This window comes from Hyperolius riggenbachi, chromosome 4, assembly GCF_040937935.1.
Source record: "Hyperolius riggenbachi isolate aHypRig1 chromosome 4, aHypRig1.pri, whole genome shotgun sequence".
Lineage (NCBI taxonomy): Eukaryota > Metazoa > Chordata > Amphibia > Anura > Hyperoliidae > Hyperolius > Hyperolius riggenbachi.
Genome location: NC_090649.1, coordinates 252,114,756 through 252,139,511, shown reverse-complemented (window position 1 = coordinate 252,139,511; position 24,756 = coordinate 252,114,756). Strand labels below are relative to the sequence as shown.

The 24,756-nt window shown below is 44.6% G+C and overlaps 1 protein-coding gene across 1 annotated transcript in view; it reads right to left on the bottom strand.

Annotated features, from left to right (window-relative positions):
• Positions 1-24,756, bottom strand: part of ORC3 (origin recognition complex subunit 3) — a 149,045-nt gene that overhangs the window by 18,703 nt on the left and 105,586 nt on the right. Inside the window, exons 16-17 of the mRNA XM_068231129.1 lie at positions 17,989-18,074; positions 15,122-15,219 (exon numbers count right to left, since the gene is read on the bottom strand). Of these exons, the coding sequence (XP_068087230.1) occupies positions 15,122-15,219; positions 17,989-18,074 (184 nt within the window). The remainder of the gene's footprint in view (positions 1-15,121; positions 15,220-17,988; positions 18,075-24,756) is intronic.

Below are 24,756 nucleotides of genomic sequence, written 5' to 3'. Positions count from 1 at the left end.
TGGCCAATTTTACCACCTCCATGTAGCATAAGAGCTTACCTACACAATTTGTTCCTAGTATTCAAAACGTGTTGGCCCTCATAGTACATAGAGGTGGTAAAATTGGCTAGTGATTGGACAATTAAAATTGGATGTGTGTACCAGATTTTAATCAAACATTCCTTTTTACCCTTGAAGGTTCCAGTAGCCTTAAGAAAAAGATAGATATTTACCTCAGTAGGGGAATGCTTCTGGATGGTCCAGAGGCTTCCCCGATCACCCTACGCTCCTCCTCAGGGACCCTCTGAACACTATTCCACATTATTGTTGAATGCTGTGCTTCCCTCCGTGTATGAGCACTGTCCCACTCTGCAGTCAAAGCTTACGGCCCGTGCCTGCACAGAGGCCGCTTGTGCGCATATTGAGCACAGCTGCTCAGTGTAGATAAACATGTCAGTCCCCATACTAAACCTTTACATCCCACAAACAGGGACCTTAATTTTATGCATTAAACAGCTCTGTATTTTATATTTTTAACACATGCAGATTTTTATCAAGAAAATCTAGTGTGGTAATTGATTGCAGCCGTTTTTCTTGCCGCAGAATGGCAGTTTGTTCACCTCATCCTCTTCATCAGTTTGAAGTTGGCACCTTGCAGTAACATGAGTAGCCAGGGAGAGGAGGTGATTGCTTTCTCTACTGAAGCCATTTTTTTCTACTTCCTAACAACACATGTGATGCAGTCCGCACCTCGTGCAACTCATTTCCCTGTAGGGAGCAGGGCTCACATGGGGGAAAGAGGAACTGAGCCACAACTACTAATCTATTGTGTGGAGGCCAGTGACAATTAATCCCTGTACCAGGTACTTTCATTATTTTTTTTTAAAGCGCACCTGAACTCAGTTTGTCCTCTCTGCTCTAAAAGCTGTGCAACAGCATAATAACCTTTAAAGGGAAGGTCCGAGGAAATAAAAAAAAAGAAAAAAAGAAATCCACTTACCTGGTGCTTCCTCCAGCCCCTGGCAGTGGTCCTGTGCCCTCGCCGCAGCTCCGTTGGCTCCCGGTCCACTCCGATGCAGATGCCAATCTCACCAGGGCGGCATCTTCCTGCTTCTTCCTGCGATCCAGTGTGCGGCTCACTGAGTCGCACTGACATCATCCGGGCTGTTCTGCGCAGGCGCAGAACTACTGCGCCTGCGCAGTACAGTCTGGATGACGTCAGCGCGACTGAGAGCCGCAGGCGCAGCCGGCATCTTGCGCCAGAGGGGACCCCGGACCACCAGTGGAGCGGAGCTGCGGTGTGGGCACAGGACGGCTGACGGGCTGGAGGAAGCCCCAGAGGTAAGTGGATTTTTCCAGGCTGTGTGACTTACGTCTCCTCCCCTCCAGGCTGTGTGACTTGCGTCTCCTCCCCTCCAGGCTGTGTGACTTGCGTCTCCTCCCCTCCAGGCTGTGTGACTTGCGTCTCCTCCCCTCCAGGCTGTGTGACTTGCGTCTCCTCCCCTCCTGGCTGTGTGACTTACGTCTCCTCCCCTCCTGGCTGTGTGACTTACGTCTCCTCCCCTCCAGGCTGTGTGACTTATCTCTCCCCCCCTCCAGGCTGTGTGACTTACGTCTCCTCCCCTCCAGGCTGCCTGTGAGATGTGCACAGCATCTCCTCCCCTCTAGGCAAGTGCACAGCAATGTGGCCAAATAGCTTCAGGAGGATTCTGAAGCCATTTGCTGTATTTGTATGTTTAAACGGGGGAGAAGGATTGTGTGACTGCCTAACTGCCTTACCGCCTGAGCAGGCACCAATGGCTTTTTGCCAACAGTAACCTGGATACCTCTGTATTAAGTCTGCTGTCTTGGCTCAAAATACTCCTATTAGACCTACCGGTAATGGAGTTTCTAAGCATATTCCGGGACAACAGGAGATCCGGTCCCTCCTCCGGATCTGGGGAAACCACAATCAAGAAGCATTAAAAGCTCCCGCCCTCCCTCATTCCACAGTGCATATAAAAGTAAAACCGAACAAAAAACCACCGGAAATGAAGAAAGAAATCTATACACCAACTAGTGCTCCATACTGACCCCCCATAGAAAGGTGCCCTCTAGACAGGGCCGGGTTATAGGCGTTGTCCCGGAATACGCTTAGAAACTTCATTACCGGTAGGTCTAATAGGAGTATTTCTCTAATCGTCTTCCGGGACAACAGGAGAGATAGACAAGAAGTCTTTTAGGAAAAAAAGACCCACCTAGGGAGGGACCACTGCCTGGAGCACCTTTCTGCCAAACGACTGGTCTTGCTGAGACAACACATCCACTCTATAGTGCTTGATAAACGTAGATGCCGTCGACCAGGTTGCCGCTTGACAGATTTGTTGTATTGTTGCCCCTGCTCTCTCCGCCCATGATGTGGATAAGGACCGTGTGGAGTGGGCTTTAATATCATTAGGTGTAGGACAATCGCTATTCTGATAAGCCAAAACTATAGCCTGCTTAATCCACCTAGCTATGGTCTGTTTTGATGCCTGCTGCCCCCTATTTTTGCCCGCAAAAAGTATAAACAAATTACTGGACCTCCTAAATTCTCTAGTCCTGGATAAATATACCAGAAGTGTACGTCTCACATCTAAACAGTGGAAATCCTTCTCTTTGCTATTGGACGAATTGGCACTGAAAGAGGGCAAAATAATCTCCTGAGAGCGGTGAAACTCTGAAGAGACCTTAGGAAGATAAGCTGGGTCTAATCTCAATCGAACCCTATCGGGACATATAATTAAAAACGGATCTTTAATGGACAGTGCTTGTAAGTCCCCTATTCTCCTTGCTGACGTGATAGCAATCAGGAAAGCTAATTTAAAGGAAAGAAGTTTAATGTTAATCTCATCAATTGGTTCAAAGGGCGGTCTCATAATAATGTTTAGAACCAACGACAAATCCCATTGTGGAAAAATCCTTTGCCAAACGGGAGTGAATCTCTGAATGGCTTTAAAGAAATTCCTCACTAATTCCTCCTGTGCCAGATGCCTATCTAACAGAATAGATAGAGCCGAACATTGCACCTTAAAGTGAACCTAAAGTCACCCCAAAAAAATTAGATAAACTAGCAATAGCAGCATAGGGGGCGATATACAGGCTGGGAACGCGAACAATCACTCGCGTTCCCATGCCTGTCGGCCGGTGACGGCCAAACCGGAAGTGCTCGCCGGCGGGTCCTGGGACATCGGAGCGGAGCTGCGAGGGCACCGATCGTCTGCAGGTGGCTGAGGGAAGCCCCAGGTGAGTTCATCTCATTTTTTTGGGGTGACTTTAGGTTCACTTTAAGGGTGCTAGGTTCATCTCCAAACCATCTTGAAGAAAATCTAATACTGAACTAGTCAAATCAAAGTTCCTATTTTTCGCAGCACACCATGCTAGAAAAATCTTCCAGACCTTCCGATACATTTTCTGAGTTACCGGTTTTCTACATTTCATAAGTGTCTCAATAACCTTTTCGGAGATACCCTTCTTCCTTAAAATTACCCTTTCAGGATCCAGGCTGCCAGTTTGAATAATTGGGGCTTGGGATGTTTCAGAAGACCCTGCATCAATAGGTCCTCTCGCCACGGAAGAGGAATTGGAGGCTTCTCCGATAATTTCAGCAGGGTTGCATACCACGGCCTTTTTGGCCACATAGGGGCAATCAAAATCATCCTTACTTTTTCTCTTTGAAGTTTCACAAGAACCTGAGGTATGAGAATCAGTGGAGGAAAAGCATAACATAGATTGAAATGCCATGGGAGACTGAGTGCATCCAATCCCAGAGACCCTGGGCTTCTGTGAAGGGAGTAAAAGCGACTCACCTTCGCATTGACTGGGGAGGCAAAGAGATCTATGTCTGGGACCCCGAAGATCTCTGTTACCTCGGCAAAAATCTGTGAATGGAGACTCCATTCTGACTGATTTATCTGCTGCTGACTCAAAAAATCTGCCTCTCGATTCAATACTCCTTTTATGTGGATAGCAGCTAAAGATAGAACTCTGAGCTCTACCCAACCGAAGATCTCTGAGGAAAGGGACATGAGATCCTTGGATCTTGTCCCCCCCTGTTTTGATAAATAAGCTACCGTCGTTATGTTGTCGGAAAAAATGAATACGTGTTTGCCCTCTATCATTTCCTGGAATGATCTGAGAGCTTCCTGAACGGCCTTCAGTTCTCTGAAATTGGACGACTTTCTCCTTATGTCTGGATCCCAAGAGCCCTGTGCATGCTGCCCCAGAGCTGTCGCCCCCCAGCCCCATGAACTCGCATCTGAGAAGATTTGTACTGGGTTCAGCTGTCTCCACCATCTTCCCTCCTGTAAATTTTCCTGTGCTAACCACCAGGCTAAGCTGGTTCTCACCTGCTCCAGAATAGTCGTCCGGAGGTCTAGAGAGTTCTGGGACTTGTCCCATTTTGATAGAAAAAGATTTTGTAACCGTCTGCCATGAGACTGAGCCCATACCACAGCCGGAATTGCGGCCGTGAATAGACCCAGAAGCCTTATGATCTGACGAAAAGAACAATCCCTCAACGTCAGTAGCCTTTCCACCTCTACCTGAATTTTCAGAATCTTTTCCTGAGGCAGGAAAATCTTTTGCATCACAGAGTCTATACGGTAACCTAAAAAGGTTATCTGCTGGGTTGGATTTAAGGAAGACTTGGCATAGTTTATAATCCAACCTACTCGAGTCAGAGACTGTATAACAATCTCCCTGTGAGGCAGTAAGAGATCCCTTGACTGGGCAAACACAAGAAGATCGTCCAAATAAGGGACAATTGAGATTCCCTGTAGTCTCAGCTCCTTCATCACTTCCGCCAGAACCTTTGTGAATATGCGAGGAGCTGATGCAATGCCGAACAGCAGTGCCTGAAACTGAAAATGGCGAATCCGAGATTTGTCTCGGATCGCGAATCTCATCTTTGATGGCCTGAAAAAATTGGAATGTGCAGGTAAAAGTCCTGAAGATCTATTGAAATAAAAAATTCCTGGCCTTGTAGCAGAGCTCTCACAGAATAAATGCTCTCCATCCTGAACTTTTTGTAATCCAAAAACGGATTCAAGGATTTCAGATTCAGAATGAATCTAAAGTCTCCGTTTGCCTTCTTCACCAAAAAAACGTGAGAATAACCACCCTGGAATTCCTCTGTTCGAGGAACCTGGATTATTACCCTTTTGTCCAAAAACTTTTGAATCTCTGATTCTAGACCCAAAGCTTTTTCCGGATCCCTTGGAATCTGGTTCAAAAAAATTCTGTGGGGGGGGGAGGATGAACAGAAAATTGAATGCGGTAGTCCCGCTTTATGATCTGAAAAACAAAAGGATCGGGATTCAACTTCTCCCATTCTAACTGAAAAAAGATTAGTCTGCCCCCCACTGGAAAGACGTCATTTGTCTTGACTGGAAGGTTTGGCGTTTCCAAGTGTGAAACCCCCTCTTCCCTTTCCTTTCGGAAAGGACCATTTCCTCTGCACATTCCTATTTTTAACAGGCCAAGATAAAGACTGCTCATTAGTTTGTTTTTTAGCCACAAAAGGTATCTTCCCCTTCAACGTCCTCTTTTTATTCGGGAATTGCTTACCCCTCTCAGCAGACCGGGATAAAACCTTATCCAGCTCGGCTCCAAAAAGGAGGTTAACCTCAAAGGGAATAGAGCATAACCTATTTTTTGAGGTCAAATCCCCTTGCAAGGTCTTCAGCCATATTGCCCGCCTGGCAGAATTAATAAGCGCAGTAGTGCGTGCCGTAACTCTGACCATCTCAGTAATAGCATCTGCTAGAAAAGCCACTGCTCTTAGTACCTCCGGTAAGGAAGCTGCATAATCCTTCGCTGGCGCCCCCTTAGAAATTTGAGAATTAATTTATCCATCCAAATCCTTAAATTCCGTGAAATACACGTGGCTGAAATCCCTGGTAGGAAAGCAAATGCTGCCGACTCCCAGGCTTTTTTCAAAAGACCCTCCACTCTCTTGTCCATAGGATCTTTAAGAGTCCCTGCATCCTCAAAAAACAAATCAGAGTCCTTTGAGTATTTAGCCAATGCTGCATCTAACTTAGGACATTTAATCCACTTATCAATCTCTTCCTGGGCAAAGGGGTATTTTCTTTTAGCCAATTTAGGTATCAACAAACGTCTCTCAGGATCCTGCCATTGTGAGGAAATAATTTCTTGTAAAGATTTATGAATAGGGAATACTCGCCCGGAGGCCCTAGCTAAACCAGAATAAACCAGATCCTGGGGAGTTGGTTCAGACACTGTTTCTTTAATCTGCTCAGTAGCATAAACAGCCTTAAGTAACTCAGAAGATTCATCTGGGGAGAACAAAAACCTTGGGGTTCGGACTAACTGCTCTGAGTCCGATTCTCCAGATTGAAGTTGCTCCCCCTCCTCAAGGGAAATAATCTCAGAAATCTCTTCCCCCTCTTCCTCTTCCTCTAACTCTTCTTCCCCTTCAGCCCCCCAAAAAAAATCAGAAATGGAGGCAGGATGAGATAAAAGCCCCGAAGGACCAGGGAGGGAAGTAGAGGCAGGCCCAGGCCTAGACTCTGCTGATGGAGGGATAAAAGACTCTTTAAACTTATCTAAAGTTTCCTGCATTTTAATGTTTACTGATTCCATAACCCCTTTTAAAATGCTGGAAGTCTCAGAGGCTACTAAGGCATCTATGCAGGCTAGGCAAGCGCATCATTAGCGTGGCTGCTGTGTCTCTCCTATTTTCATCGTCTTTTCGGTTTCCGGTTGCAGACGTGAATATTGCTCACCATGGCGTTCAAATTGAGTGATGAAATGCAGTTAGAAATACAGGAGGCCTTTAAGGATTTAGGGGGTAATAGTGACATCCATACCCCCGGTACCTCTGATCAATCAGAACCAACTAGCAAAGAATTGAAATCCACGTTTAGAACGTATCGGAATGCAATGAACACATTTTTGCGGAGAAACTGTAATGTTTCCTCTCTGGAGGGCTATACTGGAGCGGGAATTGTACCCCCAGGCCTGCAGGAGAAGACCATTCCAGCTCCCCATTTGCATAATGATAGATTTTTGCCTAAATGGGAAAAAAGCTGTATTGAGCGTGGTATTGGGGTTATGCAGATGATTGTTGAGGAGGAGAGGATTCAGTTGGAGGGTTTGGGTTTGGAGAGAGAGGAGAAGAGATTGGCCCTGGATCAGAGGAAGGATGCCCCTATGTTTGAAAGGTTTAATGATCAGGTTAAAAAAGAAGTTGAGAAATACAATGCATATTTAAGAAGGACAAAACAGAAAAAGTTTGAACAAGATAGATTGGATTGGATGACTAAAGAAAGATTCCCTCTAACCACCAAGTTGAATCGGAAGCGACGTAGGAAAGGGAAAAATCCACCACATCGTCCGGGAGAAACCTCGGGATCAGGGGCTGATGCATCTGAGGGAGAGGAACTGGGTAGATCGGTCACTTTTTTAGAGACCCCTGTACAGCCCAAAGGTATCCTGAAGAATGTGGAGTTGGGAGAGAACCCCCCGACCAAGGAGGTAGTGTGGGAGGGAGAGTCATCTGTAAATCAAAGGGAAGTAGCTGGCAGAGGGACAGGGACAGAAATGGGAGAGGAAGTCAAGAAAGGTACAAAACAGATGGAGAGTCAGTCCAAAATGGAGTTGAGGAGTGGAAAGATCGGAGGAGTGGAGGTGTTGCCCAGTCAAAATCGGTAATTAATCTGTCCAGTGTTGCTCTCACCAGTGACCATCTCTCGCTCTTGGAAAAGGGGTTGTCCTTCTCACCCACGGGGAAAGCAGATGAATTTACTATTTTTAAGGATGTATCAATGTTCCTTAGAAGGGTTCAGCTCAGATTGGAATTTGAGGGTTCTGACGTTGACCAGTGTGAGGGAATTCCTTCCCCTGGTCAAGTTGGTGAAATAGAGGATGATTGGCTGTCTGTGGTGGAATCCCCCACACATGTAAAATTACGTCCAAAATCTAAATATATGCCTTCTTTGGTTTCAAATCGATATCTGAGTACCTTTTTGGAACTCTTTGAGCAGGAGATTCAAGCCTTTAAGTGAGATGCCCCGGGTGGGCGGGACAACCTTACTCCGGGTGAGAGATGGGCACTGGATGATTTGAAAGATCGTGAGGATTTGATAATTAAGCCTAGCGATAAAGGGGGTAACACAGTTTTGATGGATAGATGTATGTACACCGAAGAGATTTATAGGCAACTTGGCGATACATCAACATACAACTGAATAGAATGTGACCCCTTCTGGCATGTTGTTGATAAGCTGAATTATCGGCTGCTCCTGGGTTTGAGGCATGGCATCCTTAATGCTGAAGAGTATAGTTATATGAAGGTTGAGGAATTTACAAGGCCGACCATGTATATCCTCCCTAAGATACATAGGGGTGTCATGCCCCCACCGGGTCGCCCGATTGTGTCAGCAGCAGCAGGACCTTGTGAGGCAGTGGGAAGATACCTAGACCAGAAATTACAGCCCTTGGTAAGGAGGTTGCCCTCTTATGTAAGGGACTCAATGGAGGTTCTGAATAAATTGAATGGCTTCACAATGGATGATAACTGCATCTTGGCATCAATAGATGTCGAAGGGCTATATACATCAATTCCCCACACCATTGGATTGGAGGGTCTTGAATATGTGTTGTTTGAGACCTTCCCCCTGCATACCACACATAACTCCTACATAGTAGATCTTATGTTCTTCGTCCTACATAATAATTTTTTTGTGTTTGAGGGAAAGTACTACCATCAGCTGAGGGGGACAAGCATGGGGGCGGCGTGCGCTCCAGCGTATGCGTGCCTCCACCTGGGAGTGTGGGAGGAACAGGACGTGTATCGAAATAATTTGTTCCGCAGGGGCGTGGCCCTTTGGCTGAGGTACATCGATGATGCGCTCATCGTGTGGAGGGGGTCCGCGGAGGGATTCCGGGAATTTGTGTCAGCTTTAAATTGCAATAGACGCAATATACGCCTCACGTTCTCGGTGGATCCAGAGAAGATCACCTTTCTGGACCTTGAGATAGTGAGGGTAAATAATAGGTTGACAACTCGGACATTCCGGAAGCCCACCGCGGGCAATTCGCTCCTCCACACGGCGAGCCATCATCCGAGGTCTGTGATCGGCGGGATACCGACGGGACAGTTCCTAAGAATTCGTCGGAACTGCTCGGATACTGAGCAGTTCAAATGCGAAGCTAGGGAAACGTATAAACGTTTTCGTGAAAGAGGCTACTCACATAGGGCACTGTGTCGGAGTTTAAATTGAGCACTTCGCACTGAATGTGAATTATTGCTCCGCCCCCGTGCTCGTCCCGCAGCTGATGGTGTAACTAAAGGATGCACTAGGATAGTAACCCAGTTCAATACACACTGGGATGAATTGAATAGGGCCTTGGGGACTTGTTGGAGAGTGTTGCAGTTAGATCCTGGGATTAGGGAAATAGTGGAGCCTAGACCTTTGGTAACGGCCCGTCGTGCCAGGAATCTACGTGATGTCCTGGTTCATTCGGAACTGTCCAAAAAAAAGAGGGAGGGACTTGGCTAGACCGTATACCCCCTCCGGTTGGCATGTTTCGATGTGGATCCTGTAAAGCCTGCCCCTTTGTTTTGAGAACTAACAGTTTCCTCTCCCAGGACCACTCAACGGAATATAGGTTAAAGGCGTTTTTCAATTGTAACTCGACGTGGGTTGTTTATATGTCCGTGCAACAAATACTATGTCGGTATGACGACACGTGCATTCAAAACAAGATTACTGGAGCATATTGGAAACATTGCCAGTGGGGAAAGGAAATTCCCCATTGCAGAACACTTCCAGGATGTACATAATGGCTCCATTGTTGGTATTCGTGCCATGTGCATTGATGCCTTAGAGGCCTCCATGCGCACGGAGAGAACGGAAGCGATGCTGCTGCGGCGGGAGGCGATGTGGATGTACCGACTGAGGTCGAGGCATCCACAGGGCCTAAATGTGGATTTTTCCCTTAGAAGCTTCCTCTGAGATATGGGGTAGAGACGTTCTTACCATTTTGAGTTATAGTGCTGTGCACGTGGAATCAGTAGGTTGGAGCTTATATAGGGTTGTGAAGAATAAACTTGTATGTAGAGCTGCAGTGAGCACTGATATGTGCGACAATGTTGAGAGACTTATTGCTCCTCTTGTCTAATTATGAATTTTGGGTGCATGGAGGGTGATTAAATGATATAATATGTATTCCTTTCAAGCATTGCAGAGGGTTTTTTGAGTGGTGTGGTCCCTCTTCTTCTTTTTCTCTCTTTTCCTCTCTCCTCCTCCTTTTCCCCCTCCCCCCCCTCCCCCTCCGCTCCTTTTCCCCTTACCTCTGTCCCCTACCTTATGTCTATCCGCTCCTGAGAAAAACTCAATTTGCAGCAAGACCTATGTGTGTGTCCTTTGAATGACAGGGGAGCGTGTAAAGAGCTGCAGCGGAACCAGTGGAAAAATGAATGTTTCTGGTGGGATGAGGTTAGCAGTCACGCTTGTCTGATCAGCGCAGTGGAGGAGGAGCCAAAGGAACCTTGTAAAAGGATTGGCCCCCGGACGATAGGCCACGCCCTGAGGAAGACCGGAAGCGCCGGTCGAAACTAGTAGGCGGCTTGTGCTGCAGCTGTACCGCCGATCCGGCGCACCATGGAGCGTCCCTAGCCTCTGGCAGGCCCAAGTCTTGATGCGGATAATCCTGTGTGGGAACCAAACTGGCTGGATCTGCTGGGCTTCACCAAGCTAAGACAGAATTCTTTCTAGCAGTGCAGAGGCGGAAGGTGACCGCGGCGCGCGGCTGAGCGCTGGTGTAAGGAGCATCAGTGGAACATCACTGTCATAGTCCCGCTGGGCATGTCAACGTGGATGGGGAGCTTGTCGGCGGACGGGGGCCAACACATGCACGTGCAGGGGCCCCTGCAGAGAGGTACCAAAGTCCTGAACTTCGGGTCTCAGTTAAGCTGCCAGAGGTGTGAGTATTAATAGGTCTTACATGACTGTACCTCCATGCTGCGGACTGCTTTGCTACGCAAACAGGGAGAATTATACCTTTCATCAATGGACCTGTGAACTGAAGGTTTTGAGATTCGCTACAGTCTCTGTGGGCCAGTGTGCATGTGGTATGTCTCTGTGGTGTGTCTGTTTGGCGGTGTGATGCAGCTATTGTACAACAGCGATGTTTTTTAATGTGTTGTGCTCTGACACGGCCTTTTTACGTTTTGGTATAGTCACAAAGCAACCAATAAAAATAATCTTTACATTTTTCACGTCAATCTTGTCACGTTTGAAATTGTTTGATACAATTGTGGCGGTTGGGTAAAAATTACCTAGAGAAGGTGGTGTAATGGGTGATTTATGGTCAAAAAATTTCCCCTCCCCTAGTCCCCTCATTACTCCTTTGAGTATTTAGCCAATGCTACATCTAACTTAGGACATTTAATTCACTTATCAATCTCTTCCTGGGCAAAGGGGTATTTTCTTTTAGCCGATTTAGGTATAAACAAACGTCTCTCAGGATCCTGCCATTGTGAGGAAATAATTTCTTGTAAAGATTTATGAATAGGGAATACTCGCCCGGAGGCCCTAGATCAGGGGTCTCAAACTCAATTTACCCGGGGGCCGCAGGAGGCAAAGTCAGGATGAGGCTGGGCCGCATAAGGGAGTTCACGTGTCCCCGCCGCAAAACGAGGGCTGCAGAGCCCCCAAATTGCCCCGGGGGGCAATCCGCCGGCATTTCCTGGAAGGGGCAGAGCTTTCAGCTTCATCTCTGCCCCTCCTGACGTCAATCGCGGCGGATCGCCGCCTCTGCCTGCCCCTCTCACTCTTCCTTCACAGAGAGGGGCGGGGGAGAGGCGGCGATCCATTCGGCGATTGACGTCAGGAGGGGCAGAGCTACAGCTGGAAGCTCTGCCCCTCAGCGCAGTCGTGGATGTTTGCGCGGGGGATTTGGGGGTCTGCAGCCCTTGTTTAGCGGCGGGGATGCGGCGGATTACTTGGGAGCACTGAAGCGAACTATAAGGTAAAATGGGCAAATATAGTTCGCTTCCGTGTCTCTTTTGCTTTTGCCGGCAGGCAGGGCCATTTTAAGCAACAATGGGGCCCCAGAGCAAAATAAACCTGCCCTCCCTCCCCCCAACAGATACCCCGGAACAAAAATCGGCATTAAGGGACCTTTTTTGCAGCTGGTATAGTCAGGGTGTGAAGCCCCAATCGGTCGGAGCTCCACATTCTGGCTACCCCAGCCTGCATGGGGGACAAGGGGTTAAAAAGTTTCAGGAGGGGGGACCCCACATTTTTTTAAAAAAAATTCCCACACTCCAAACAAAAAAAAAATAAAAAAAAAAATGGGAAAATAGGAAAAAATGCCAGGAATCTTCATACAGCCATATTGCGGCTGTATAGCGATCCCTGGCCAAAGCGCTGCGGCTGCGTATGGACCCCCTGGAAACCCTGTCTGGAAATGTATTGCTCTTTCTTTTGATACATGTAAAATTACACTACCGTTAGGTTTGCTACTAAAAGTGACATTTACCGCATTTAAAAGTATACTATTTTCCTTCGAAACGTTAAAATCGATTTTCTCAAAAACTATAAGGTCTTTTTGAAAAATTGTTTTTTCCTCTTATTCCTAATGATCTCCTTAACATATCCTGCAAATTTAGGGTTTCTAGCATTTGAGGTGGATTTGCTATTAACCCTCCTGGCGGTTTGCAAAAAAATCGCCAGGGGGCAGCAAATCTTTTTTTTTAAATTTTTTTTTTTTTTTCATGTAGCGAGACAAAGTCTCGCTACATGATAGCCGCTGCTCAGCGGCATCCCCCCAGCCCCTCCGATCGCCGCCGGCGATCGGAGATCCGGAGATCCCGTTCAAAGAACGGGATCTCCTGGAGGGCTTCCCCCGTCGCCATGGCGACGGGCGGGATGACGTGGGGACTCCGATCTGCCCCATAGCGCTGCCTGGCACTGATTGGCCAGGCAGCGCACGGGGTCTGGGGGGGGGGGGCGGCCGCGGCGAGAGGAATTGCGGCGGATCGGCGGGTAGCGGCGGCGATCAGGCACTGCACGCAGCTAGCAAAGTGCTAGCTGCGTGCAGCAAAAAAAAAATTATGCAAATCGGCCCAGCGGGGCCTGAGCGGTGCCTTCCGGCGGCATAGCCCGAACTCAGTTCGGGCTTACCGCCAGGAAGGTTAACCATTAAAGTCGGCGGGTTTTTAAATGTGTATTTTTTTTCCTTTGCAACTTTAAAATCGATTTTCTCAAAAACTATAAGGCCGATTTGAAAATTTTTTTTTTCCTCTTGTAGCCACTGGGCCACAAAATGTTGTATCGCGGGCCGCAAATGGCCCGCGGGCCGCGAGTTTGAGACCCCTGCCCTAGATAAACCAGATCCTGGGGAGTTGGTTCAGACACTGTTTCTTTAATCTGCTCAGTAGCATAAACAGCCTTAAGTAACTCAGAAGATTCATCTGGGGAGAACAAAAACCTTGGGGTTCGGACTAACTGCTCTGAGTCCGATTCTCCAGATTGAAGTTGCTCCCCCTCCTCAAGGGAAATAATCATTTATGCAGGCTAGGCAAGCGTTTTAGGGGCCTCAATAGGAATTTTAGTATTACAGAATCCACATCTCTTATACTTTTTCTCAGGAGCTGTAGCAGGAGCCTTAGGCTCAGATTTTGCCTATAACAGAAATGTGACAAAAGACAATCCACTGAGTCCTATTCTGTTATTACACAAACATCAGCATAAAACTCCTCCAAACGGAGGACTCACACCACTAGAGGCCGCCGCCTGGGGCTGTGGCTGGCTGGAAGACTTTGCCACCTGTTGTGTCTCCATGCCGCCTCGTGTACACGGAGGACGCCAGAATCCGCACTTCCTCTCTCTGGGTCTCCGTCTTGAGCCTCCCCTTCCGCCGCGTGTGAGGTCAGTACGCCTCATGCCTGCCGGCGCCTGACGTCAGGACTCCTCCTAGTGTACGCATCCCCGGAACTCCCTGCGGCCAAACAGACGCGTCCGGCATCCTCTGCGCCTGGCGTTCTGCGTGTGAGGCCGGAGAGCAGCGCCGCACCACCAAAAATAAGGCGCTCTCTCCCGACTGGAAACCTAGGCCTGCCGAGTCCTCTCTGGAAAACGTCCGAGGTCTGGCTTCCCTGTGAGAACCTCACCCTCTGGCAAGGTAAAAAAACAAAAAAGTGGGAGCTGCTTCTTAACAGTGTTTCCTGGAGGGAAACGCAGATGAACTGTGGAATGAGGGAGGGCGGGAGCTTTTAATGCTTCTTGATTGTGGTTTCCCCAGATCCGGAGGAGGGACCGGATCTCTTGTTGTCCCGGAAGACGATTAGAGAAAGGTTTGTTCTAGTGAAATGGTTACTTTTAATTTTCTTTTACCGTATGTTTTGTACATTTCTAATGGATGACCACAAATACAGTATAAATACCAACACATTTAAGACCATAAATTAAAACATATTACAAATGCAAACTACCACATTACATAAAATCTATTGGCTCTACCTGTGAGATGGCGTAGGAGCATTCCATGACTGATATTTTTTAATGGATGAATATATAACAGAAAAGTCCATTGGTGTATTCAAATTACTGATCAGTGAACTTCTGTATAATTTCTCTAGTTCCTGCATACAAGATCTGATAATATAATGACTATAACTTTCCCTGATAACTCTGCCTTACAGGGAACCGGAGATGGGCTTTTAAATACAAAATATACATACATGGGGCTTCCTTCAGGCTCCTCTGGCCTGATCACTCCCACTCCGTCCTTTCTGACTCCATGTTCGTCCGCAATTGGCCATGGAAATCCTCCAGTCCAGGGACACCTGCACGTGCATTCTCCTGCAGCATTCATGTTCTCTGCTGTGCAGGCGCAGAACACTCCCGGTGATGAGAGCGAGACCGGAGAGTCCGCCTGGTCAAGACTGCGCCTATGCCAACTGGAGAACTTTGCGGGGCCAGTTGCAGGTAAAGGGGGCTGGAGGAAGCCTTAGGTATGTATACATTTTTAAAGGGGGCCCATCTCAGGTACACTTTAAGCATTTAAAAAGACGCAATAATTGCTTAGACACATCAGGCTAGAAAATACATAAGCAGAATATATAGTGAAAAACCAATACCCAACACACCTTACAAGGCTATCAAGAAAGTCCACAGCTTCAACTCGAAGGGATTCAAATCTGCTTGGTTTCTTTGTTCTCCTTGTTTCTTTCATTTCTAACAAAGTCTAGAAAAAGGCCAAAGGAGATAAAATGTTAGACAGAGCATCTCTAAGTAAACATCTAACATCAGGATCCAATCATATGTTCTTCTGACCCGTGGGCGAACTCAGATTGAAATCTGTATGGCTTTATATGTTGCAGCTGAATATGAAAAGAAAAAAAATCTATATATGTTTTCAATGTGCACATGTGAATGAGAAAGCGCTTATCTGTATTCCTTACATTTTATGTGTCCCTTGTAGCCGTCTCCTAGAGACAGTTCCTAAGGGCATGCTAATATACCAGCTACATTGCTTTCCCAGTCTAAAGAAGTTGGGAAAAGGACAAGAGACATTTTTCACTTGCTTATTTAAAGAAATAGAAAACGTTCTGGCATACCTAAGCCTGTCTAATGAGTGTCTGTAGAGGTTTCTTTCCCACCAGTAATTTGTCAGCACATTTGTAAACGATTTACCCATTTCTTCACTTGGTGTAATCTCTGGATTGTAAGCATACTGTATGTTTTTCAACACTTAATACATTTTTTGTATATGATTTGTTTTTCCTAATAAACAGATAAAAAAGCAATCAAGTAGATATGGATATCCTATTATTTATATTTTCATAATAAGTTGTGAAATTGGGACCCCATGTTTATTAACACCCCAAATAATAGCATGGGATATAATGAGAACAATCTACTGGTATACAAGCATTTTTTCCCCAAATGACTGTGGTCCTGAATTTAAGATTAATGCTAAAAGGCTATTTAAAGAGTAACTGTCAGGCTGCAAAAGCTAATTTAAACCTCTATTCTCCTGTGTTAAACAGTTTAGAAGGAAGCCAAAAAGGCAATACTGAAGTTAAAAATCTCTCTTAGGTGTGGTTCACACCAGAGGAGTTTTTCTGAGCGTTTTGAGTTTTTAAATCTGCTGCTAATGTTATCCTATGTGTCTGTGCACACTGGAGCAATGAGGTTTTGTAAAAAACCCCATAGCATTACATTGGGAAGAGCTTTTGAAACCTCTAAAAGCTCTTCCCAATGTAATGCTATGGTTTTTTTTTTACAAAACCTCATTGCTCCAGTGTGCACAGACACATAGGATAACATTAGCAGCAGATTTAAAAACTCAAAACGCTCAGAAAAACTCCTCTGGTGTGCACCAGGCCTTACTTTGATGTTTGCTGAACAGCAAGGCTCTGTATTCCCAAGCCCCTAAGGAGGCCGGCAGGACGCATAACAGATACTGCAAAGCATTCTGGGGCTGCTTCTTCTCCCCAGTGCACTCCCTTGGTCCTCCCCTTCATTTCCCTATCCCGCCCTAAGGCTGCTCTCACAGTCGGAAGTTACAGGCTCATGTTACAGCAGCTTGTAACAGCAGCCAGCACTGAAAAATCAATGTGCTGTTCGCAGGGCACATGTTCCGTTAGAGTATACTGCATGAGTCCGCTATTGTTCCTAGCCACATGGCTAATTAATATTCACTGCACAGTAGTGTTGTCCGGATCATGAACCATTAGGATCTTTGATCCTGATCTTTTTTGTGAGTCGAATCATTAGGAAGCAAGGTAAGGGAGGATATTACATAACAATTGGCTTCATACAAGACAGACAAACATGGAACCTGCCATGAGCTGTAAGGAGCATCATTCTCTGCAAATTCTGTGAAATCCAAACGTGGACAGTGAAATGCATATGTAATGTAAGTACAGCCAATATTTAGCTACAGATATATGTGTTGTTTTTTTCTGAGACCCTATACCTAACAGCTCCTCTTTAACAATGGTCTTATTATTTTTATAGTTTATGAAGGGTGATAACTGAAGAAGGCACTTACCGCTAATATAGAACAGTAATATAAGTCTAGGCCCACTTTTTTAATTTCTCTATCGTTAATTTAACTCGACTTTGTTTGCATTCACCAGATTTCTTCTTTCACTTTGATTTACATACATTTTTCTCATTATATTTCCAGAGCATCCAGTCACAACAATCTTTTCATGTGGTTAGTTATATTGGATTATTATGGTAATATCTATTTTTGACATCTCGTAGGTGTATTTCTGATACTTTGTTTTACATCAGTGTGACATCACAACTGTAATTTGATTGGTGGTTGGAGGTCACATGTGCATTTGCTTGGGGTAATCTGTATAGGTTCGCTACTTATTTGGTATTACCATAAGGTTGTCTGTTTTGTCTTGACTAATGGGTCCTGCAGGGCTCTAAAGTATTGGCTACTTTCTATCATCAATAGTTAGGGCCGTTTTCAGACTGCACATTGGCGTTAGCAGTGCGGCAGCACCAGCAAAAACAGGCCTTGGGAGATTATCGTGTTAATACACGCTAATCCCCTTCTGGCTGACATTCACACAGGAAGTGACGCGCGTTTGCGCTCACTTCCGGTTTCCAAAATACGGAAGTGTGCGGAAGCTTATTGTAAAAACATGCTTCCAGCGAGCGCGCCACAACGCCAACGCTATCTTTTTTTAAGAACCCCTGCATCGCCATAGACTTACATGACTTCCAGTACACCACACGTCGCTGCAGAGCCGAACAGTAACGTAGGGTTTTCCTTGCGTCGGGGAAGCGGCAATTAGGACGCTTCAGTTGCATCGTGCCGTACCGGCTCAGTATGAAAGTCCCCAAAGACTTTCATTGACCTGTGGTGTAGTGTAGTAAAAGTACTGCACTGGCCCAGTGTGAAACCACCCTAAATGCTATATCATATGGATTCTGCAGGAATGCTGGCTTTGTACACAGTCTTTACAATAACTATTCTTCAAATACTGACCTTTTGAAGGTGGTAAAGATCTGTTTTTTTCTGTAGGCCCTTTTGTGTGACATTATCTTCATCCTCCACATTTTCTGCATGATCACCTATAAAACATTTAGATATCTAAAGTCTAAAGCAAAACGAAAACATAATTTCTCACCTTTTTGATGTAGAACTGTGCTACTTTATGTAACCGTATAAGTAAAAGTCTGCCTACATACAGTAACTTTATTTAGACAGTCATATTTTATTACAAAAACAAATGTCAACATATTTATTACAAGTCATTTGTCAATTAAGACTTTCTTATATAGGATCAGCAAATCGGCCTCCACCTTCTCAGGCATTTTATCTGCATTTTCATTTTTTTTCCTGCATTTTTGAAGAATGGGAATTTTTTCATCCATATTCATGAGACAGGATACAGGAAACACATCATAAGGCATTGTTTACATAAAGCCGCATGTGAGAAACACAATGAGAACGCAGTACAAATGTGTTCCCTTTGCAATATATTGAGTGTGATACGTACGTGGTATGCGAAAAAGTAGTGCATTGTTTTACAAGTCGTGATAGGCCTATAGAATTACTTCAGTGTTCGGTAAGAAGCGATTTTAACAAGTGTGAACCCTGCCTAAGCGACACAGGATCAGTAGAACAGCCAATAATTTGGCATAGTTAAAAAGGAAAAAGGCAGCCTTTCTCATCCCACTCAATACAGTGTTTCTTTTCATTAAACAACAGATTTTATAAGATAAGGCCTCGTTCACATTGGATGCGCTGAAAAACATGTAAAAGCGCATGATAAACGCATGCGCTTGTGCACGCTTTAGTGTGTGTTTCAGTGCTCTGCAATGCGCTTTTTTAAAACACGTTTTGCTTATTGTAGCAGTTGTCAATGAAGCTTTGTTTTCATATGTAAATGTATTTGTTTTTTCAAATAGGTGTAAAATACGCATGCGCTTCTATGTGCTAAAAAAAGCATACCCATTCCCTTGCATTGATGTGCGTTTTAGAGCTAAATGCACAAAGATGCATGCAACACTACGTTTTTGTAACGCAGCTCAGTGCAGCACAGATGTGAACAAGGCACATTTAATTACATGGGAAAATCAATACCTTGCAGAACGCACAGGGCAATGCGCTCTGAAAAGTGCACAGAAACGTATCTAATGTGAACGAGGCCTAACACCTAACAATCAGTTATGATGTAGTTTATTTTCTTTTGACACTGCCCAATTTTGTGTAGTGGAAGTGGCATAGCAGCCATGGAATTATGATAGTAAAAGAATCAAACTATATAATAAAATCCACATGAAACCACATGACCTCACTACACATTTGGATTTCATGAAGAATAAGTATTCTCTGCATGCAACCTAATGAAGCTAATAGAAATGGGGAGATGAGCCTGAGGGATTACATTGGCAACCTTGTAAAACTAATAAGAGAGACCCCTAAAATGTCAAACAGGAATCATGCCACAAAGTCCTTCTCATTCTTATACAAACAAATGATGCTCTTCTTTCATGCTGAACTACTCACTGGTTCCAATAACTCCCCTAAGAACCTAACAGGTCCAGCTGTGTAAACAGTGTCAATTCAGAAGTCAGAACCATCATTTAAAAATCACAAGAACGGCTTTTGAATCATTCATGAACATAGCCCTGCATCAGGAATCCCTGCTTATATATACAAGTAATTAAAATTAAACACAGCTTCTTTCCTTAACTGAAGCTGTGAAATGGGTGGTGGTTTATCATCCAGCTCTGTAGTGGAATGAGATGTTTGAATGAGAATTTTGACAGCTTCATTAAAATTATAGGGCAGCTTTTATTTCAATTAAACACTATTAGGCACAGGCGGGTTGGTGATTAGTTTTATGTTTCCTTCTTGGCCTACTGACCTGCTTTATTATTATACTTTATTTATAAAACTAACATATAATGCTCTGCTGTACAATAGATAGGGGAGACATTACAGAATTAAATGATACCTCAGCACAAAAACAACTTAAAAACTGGGGGAGCAGGTATGTGTAGTGGGCTCTCCTCATAACACTGCTCCCCCTGTTCTCCTCCGACCCGTCCGTTACCGCATACTGATCGCCCAAACTTACTTCCTGGTGGGGTGGCTGTGGCTGATGTCACAACTACGTAGTGCGCATGAGCAGAGCGCTCACGCAATCAAGGATGTGCATCGTCAGGCAGTGCCTGCACACTCAGCCGCAACCACCCCGACCAGGAAGTGAGTTCGGGGGACCGGTACGTGGGACGACGGAGAACAGGGGGGAATGGTGGGCATGAGGAGAGCCCACTACACATGCCTGCTCAGCCCATTTTTAAATTGTTTTTGCGCTAAGGTATCCTTTAAACAATGTGACAAAGGGACATTATAGCGTTCAACAATGGTACATAGAATAGAGATGTAAAAGTGTAGGAATAAATATAAAAGACAAGTCTCTGAGTCTATAGGGTGGCAGAGAAGAGCACCCAGGGAGGAGGGCCCTGCTAAATAGGCTTAAAATCTAATGCTAGGTACACACCATTCAATTTCCCATCAGCCCGACAGGTCAAACCGATCATTTCCGACACATCCAATCTGCTCCCGATCGATAACGGGATTGATTTTGTGCAGTAGTGATCTGAAAATAGATCCCGTAATGGATCGGGAGCAGATTGGAGCAGTTGGAATTTATTGGTTTGACTAGTCGAGGTGGGGGCGAGGAACACATAAGAAGGGGGTTACAAGTCCAAGGGAGGAGGTTGGAGCTAAGAAGAATGCTTTAACACAAAAGTACTTAAAGTGTACCAGAGATGACATGTGACATGATTAAATAGACATGTGCATTTACAGTGGCAAGCATACAGACAATCATGCTGTGCTCCTTTTCTTTTTTTCCCTGCCTGAAAGAGTATATAATTAGCTATGGAACTGACAGTTTTTCTCCAGTCACGACTCTACTTTCCTAAGGAGATATCTGGGCTTTTTACTGTTAGAGGAAAAGATAAAAAAGGTCAATAGTTCATGTATTGTCACTCTGGGACTCTTGAGATACTGCAATTGAGCAGAGACTATGAAACATTAAATCTGCTTTGTAAATGTTTATACATAAAATAAAACCTTAAGTTATCTAAAAGAGTCATTTTTAGGAGTAGTAGGACAGATCCAATTGCTTATCTCATTAGTTTATTTTCATCTCTGGTTCACTTTAATGAAAATATGTTTATATGTATAGCAAGAAAGAAGCGGGAACACAACAACTGTCTAAAGATGCTCTAATTCATCAATGAATTGAGTACAGGAAGAGGGGTCTACAGAACACAGATTCCACCCAGTATTATACCAGTGACTGTTAAAGTAACGCAAAATAAAATTAATTGCTCTGGGTAACATCGTAATCACCTTTTTCCTCCAGCCTTCATAAGTAAGCTGTACTTATACCTTGTAGCAGATTATATATATATATATATATATATATATATATATATATATATATATATACACCAGAAATCTAGCAAGCTTTGCCGCTCATCGCTGCATTAGTCTGAAGGTGACCGTTTCACGCTTTTATACATAATTAAGTGAAATCTCTCAGGCCCACTTTAAACCAAGAAACTATACTTATACACTGTAATATAAAAACACTCCCCCAATTACTAGCTAAAGGATACTTCACACACTACAAGCAGTAAAATCTGGGAAGACCTAACGTATTACAGCAGAATTTGGAACAATGCAAAAGAGCCTAATGTTAAAAAGAAAATAAAAAATAATATAGGATACTAGTGACCTAAATCCACCATTTGGAAATATAAAGACATTGTAAGAATACTTTCTTGATCGAATATATTAGAAGGACTACAACACTATGCACCATTAATAAATGAGACAAAGTTGACTCTAATAGTACATATGATTAAATCAGTGGTGGCCAACAGTGGGAACTTGTGCAGAATACATTAAAGTATATCTGATACATTTTATTTAGCAGTATTTATACCAGGCAGATCTGTTCTTCTACAATCTTCCTGATAATAAAGTCCAGTAGCGTGAGTGGGGTGCACTACACATGCGCGGCCTGGCTGTGCACCCCCATCGCCAGGAGCACAATGAGGGCGCGTGGCCAGGCATGAGCAGTGCAGTGCGACTGGACTCTATTACCGGGGAAGACTGTTGAAGAACAGAGCTGTCTTGGAGCTCTGATATGTCATGAGGGTATATTACTGTTATTTTTGCAAATTAGAGCTTATAATGATTGATAGGGTACAGTGAGAAAACACTTAAAGTGATCCTTAAGCCAAGTAAAAAAAATGAGATTTACTCACCTGGGGCTTCCCTCAGCCCCCTGCAGCCGATCGGTGGCCGCAATAGCAGCATAGGGGGCGATATACAGGCTGGGAACGCGAAGAATCACTCGCGTACCCAAGCCCGTCGGCCGGTGACGGCCAAACCGTAAGTGTTCGCCGGCGGGTCCTGGAGTGTCAGAGCGGGGCTGCGAGGGCACCGATCGGCTGCAGGGGGCTGAGGGAAGCCCCAGGTGAGTAATTCACATTTTTTTTTACTTGGCTTAAAGCGGAAAATAACCCTGCATTTCAACTTTGCTCTAAAACATTATTTACAGCATATTATATGCAAAAAGCATTTTTTTTTTTACTAGACCAGCATTGGAAGGGTTAAACACAGAGGTTTAAAGTTCCGTGGAGAGATATGCAGAAGTTCAGATTGTTACATTCTATTTAGTTATATGTATCTATTGAGAAATGTTACACACTCTTTGGCTGTCCTCCAACTCCTTCTCAGTCAGAGAGATGAGTCACATTCAACACTTAGATACATTTATGTAAACAAAATGTATCTAAAGCACTGTGTAACCCTTCCAATGCTGGTCTAGTAAAAAAAATGCTGGTTGCATATAATATACTGTAAATAATGTTTTAGAGCAAAGTTGAAATGCAGGGTTATATTCCGCTTTAAGGATCACTTTAACAGAAAATATACACCTTTATTTCCAAATAATATATTGTCCCCATACATTGTACTAGGAACATAATTTAAATATTTTTCTAGCCAGGACAAATAAAATGTGTGAGTTTTATCTACAGTACTGTTATTTATTTTAAATCAAATACAGCATGAAATTGGAAAAATAGTGTATATGTCTGATCTGCTCCCTTTTCATAGCAGGATTGATTTTCCAAAGTTATTACGGGAAAATCGAACCAGTTATCGATCGGGAGCAGTTTGGCCATGTACACGTGATGCAACTTCCTGTTAGATTATCCGTCGATCAGTTGGGAAATTGCATCATGTGTACCCAGCATGACCAACAAACCTTCAAAACCTTCAGTCCCTACCTCATTTGTTATCCAGGGACTATTTGTAGTTTATTTATGAATGCTCAGCAGAGCTCGAATATTCGAGTAGCTCGAATATTCGAGCTCTTTTTCAGCTATTCGAGCTCGGTATTCGAGCTCCGAATAGCTGCAGCTATTCGAATGGGCTATTCGAGTAAACGCGAATAGCCCATTCACTATTCGAGCTATTCGAGCAAACGGCGCTATTCGAGCTCGGGTACCGAGCTCGAATAGCGTCATAGCCCAGATTGATGTCCTTAGAGCCAATCAGAGGGCTCCCAGGCCCTCTGACGGCAGCCAATCACAGAGGGGGACCCTGGCCAGCCCCTACCCTATAAATAGCGGCCGCCATGTTAGGTTTCTCCGTCCTTGCCTGAGACTTGCATAGAGAGAGAGTTGCTCCTTTGTGCTTTGGCTTAGCAAGAGCTCTATTGTGGTCATTTACCTAGCGTTTTTGCTCACATACACCTCCTATACACACCTATATTGTTGTTAGTTAGATAGACATTGTATTTTAGTTAGTAGCTTTTGTGTTACATAGACAGAGACAGCAGCTGCAGGCAAGCTTACAGCTTTAGGCCTCAGGGCCTGCCTGTGTGGGCAGCTGTTCTCTCCTGTCCTCTGTTAGTATATTTCTCTCATCTATACCAGTATTTCTGCTGTCCTTTACTACTGATTGATTCTGTATTTAGTATTGTAGTTATACTGTACTAGGACACTCACTGTCACTGTTCATAGGCTAAGGCTAAGGCTACTAGCTCCTGCGTGTGTGCACTCACTGTCTTGTACACACACACTCTATTTCCTTCTGATTACTGATTGATTATTGTAATTAGTTGTACTTACTGTTACTACTTACTCTTACTGTACTAGGAGTCTAGGACACTCAGTCACTGTTCATAGGCTACTAGCTCCTGCGTGTGTGCACTCACTCACTGTCTGTGTACTGTAGTGTACACACACACTCTATTTCCTTCTGATTACTGATTGATTATTGTAATTAGTTGTACTTACTGTTACTACTTACTCTTACTGTACTATAGGAGTCTAGGACACTCAGTCACTGTTCATAGGCTACTAGCTCCTGCGTGTGTGCACTCACTCACTGTCTGTGTACTGTAGTGTACACACACACTCTATTTCCTTCTGATTACTGATTGATTATTGTAATTAGTTGTACTTACTGTTACTACTTACTCTTACTGTACTATAGGAGTCTAGGACACTCAGTCACTGTTCATAGGCTACTAGCTCCTGCGTGTGTGCACTCACTGTCTGTGTACAACACACTCTATTTCCTTCTGAAGTTCTGATTACTGATTGATTATTGTAATTAGTTGTACTTACTGTTACTACTTACTCTTACTGTACTAGGACACTCAGTCACTGTTCATAGGCTAGCTCCTGCGTGTGTGTGTGCACTCACTGT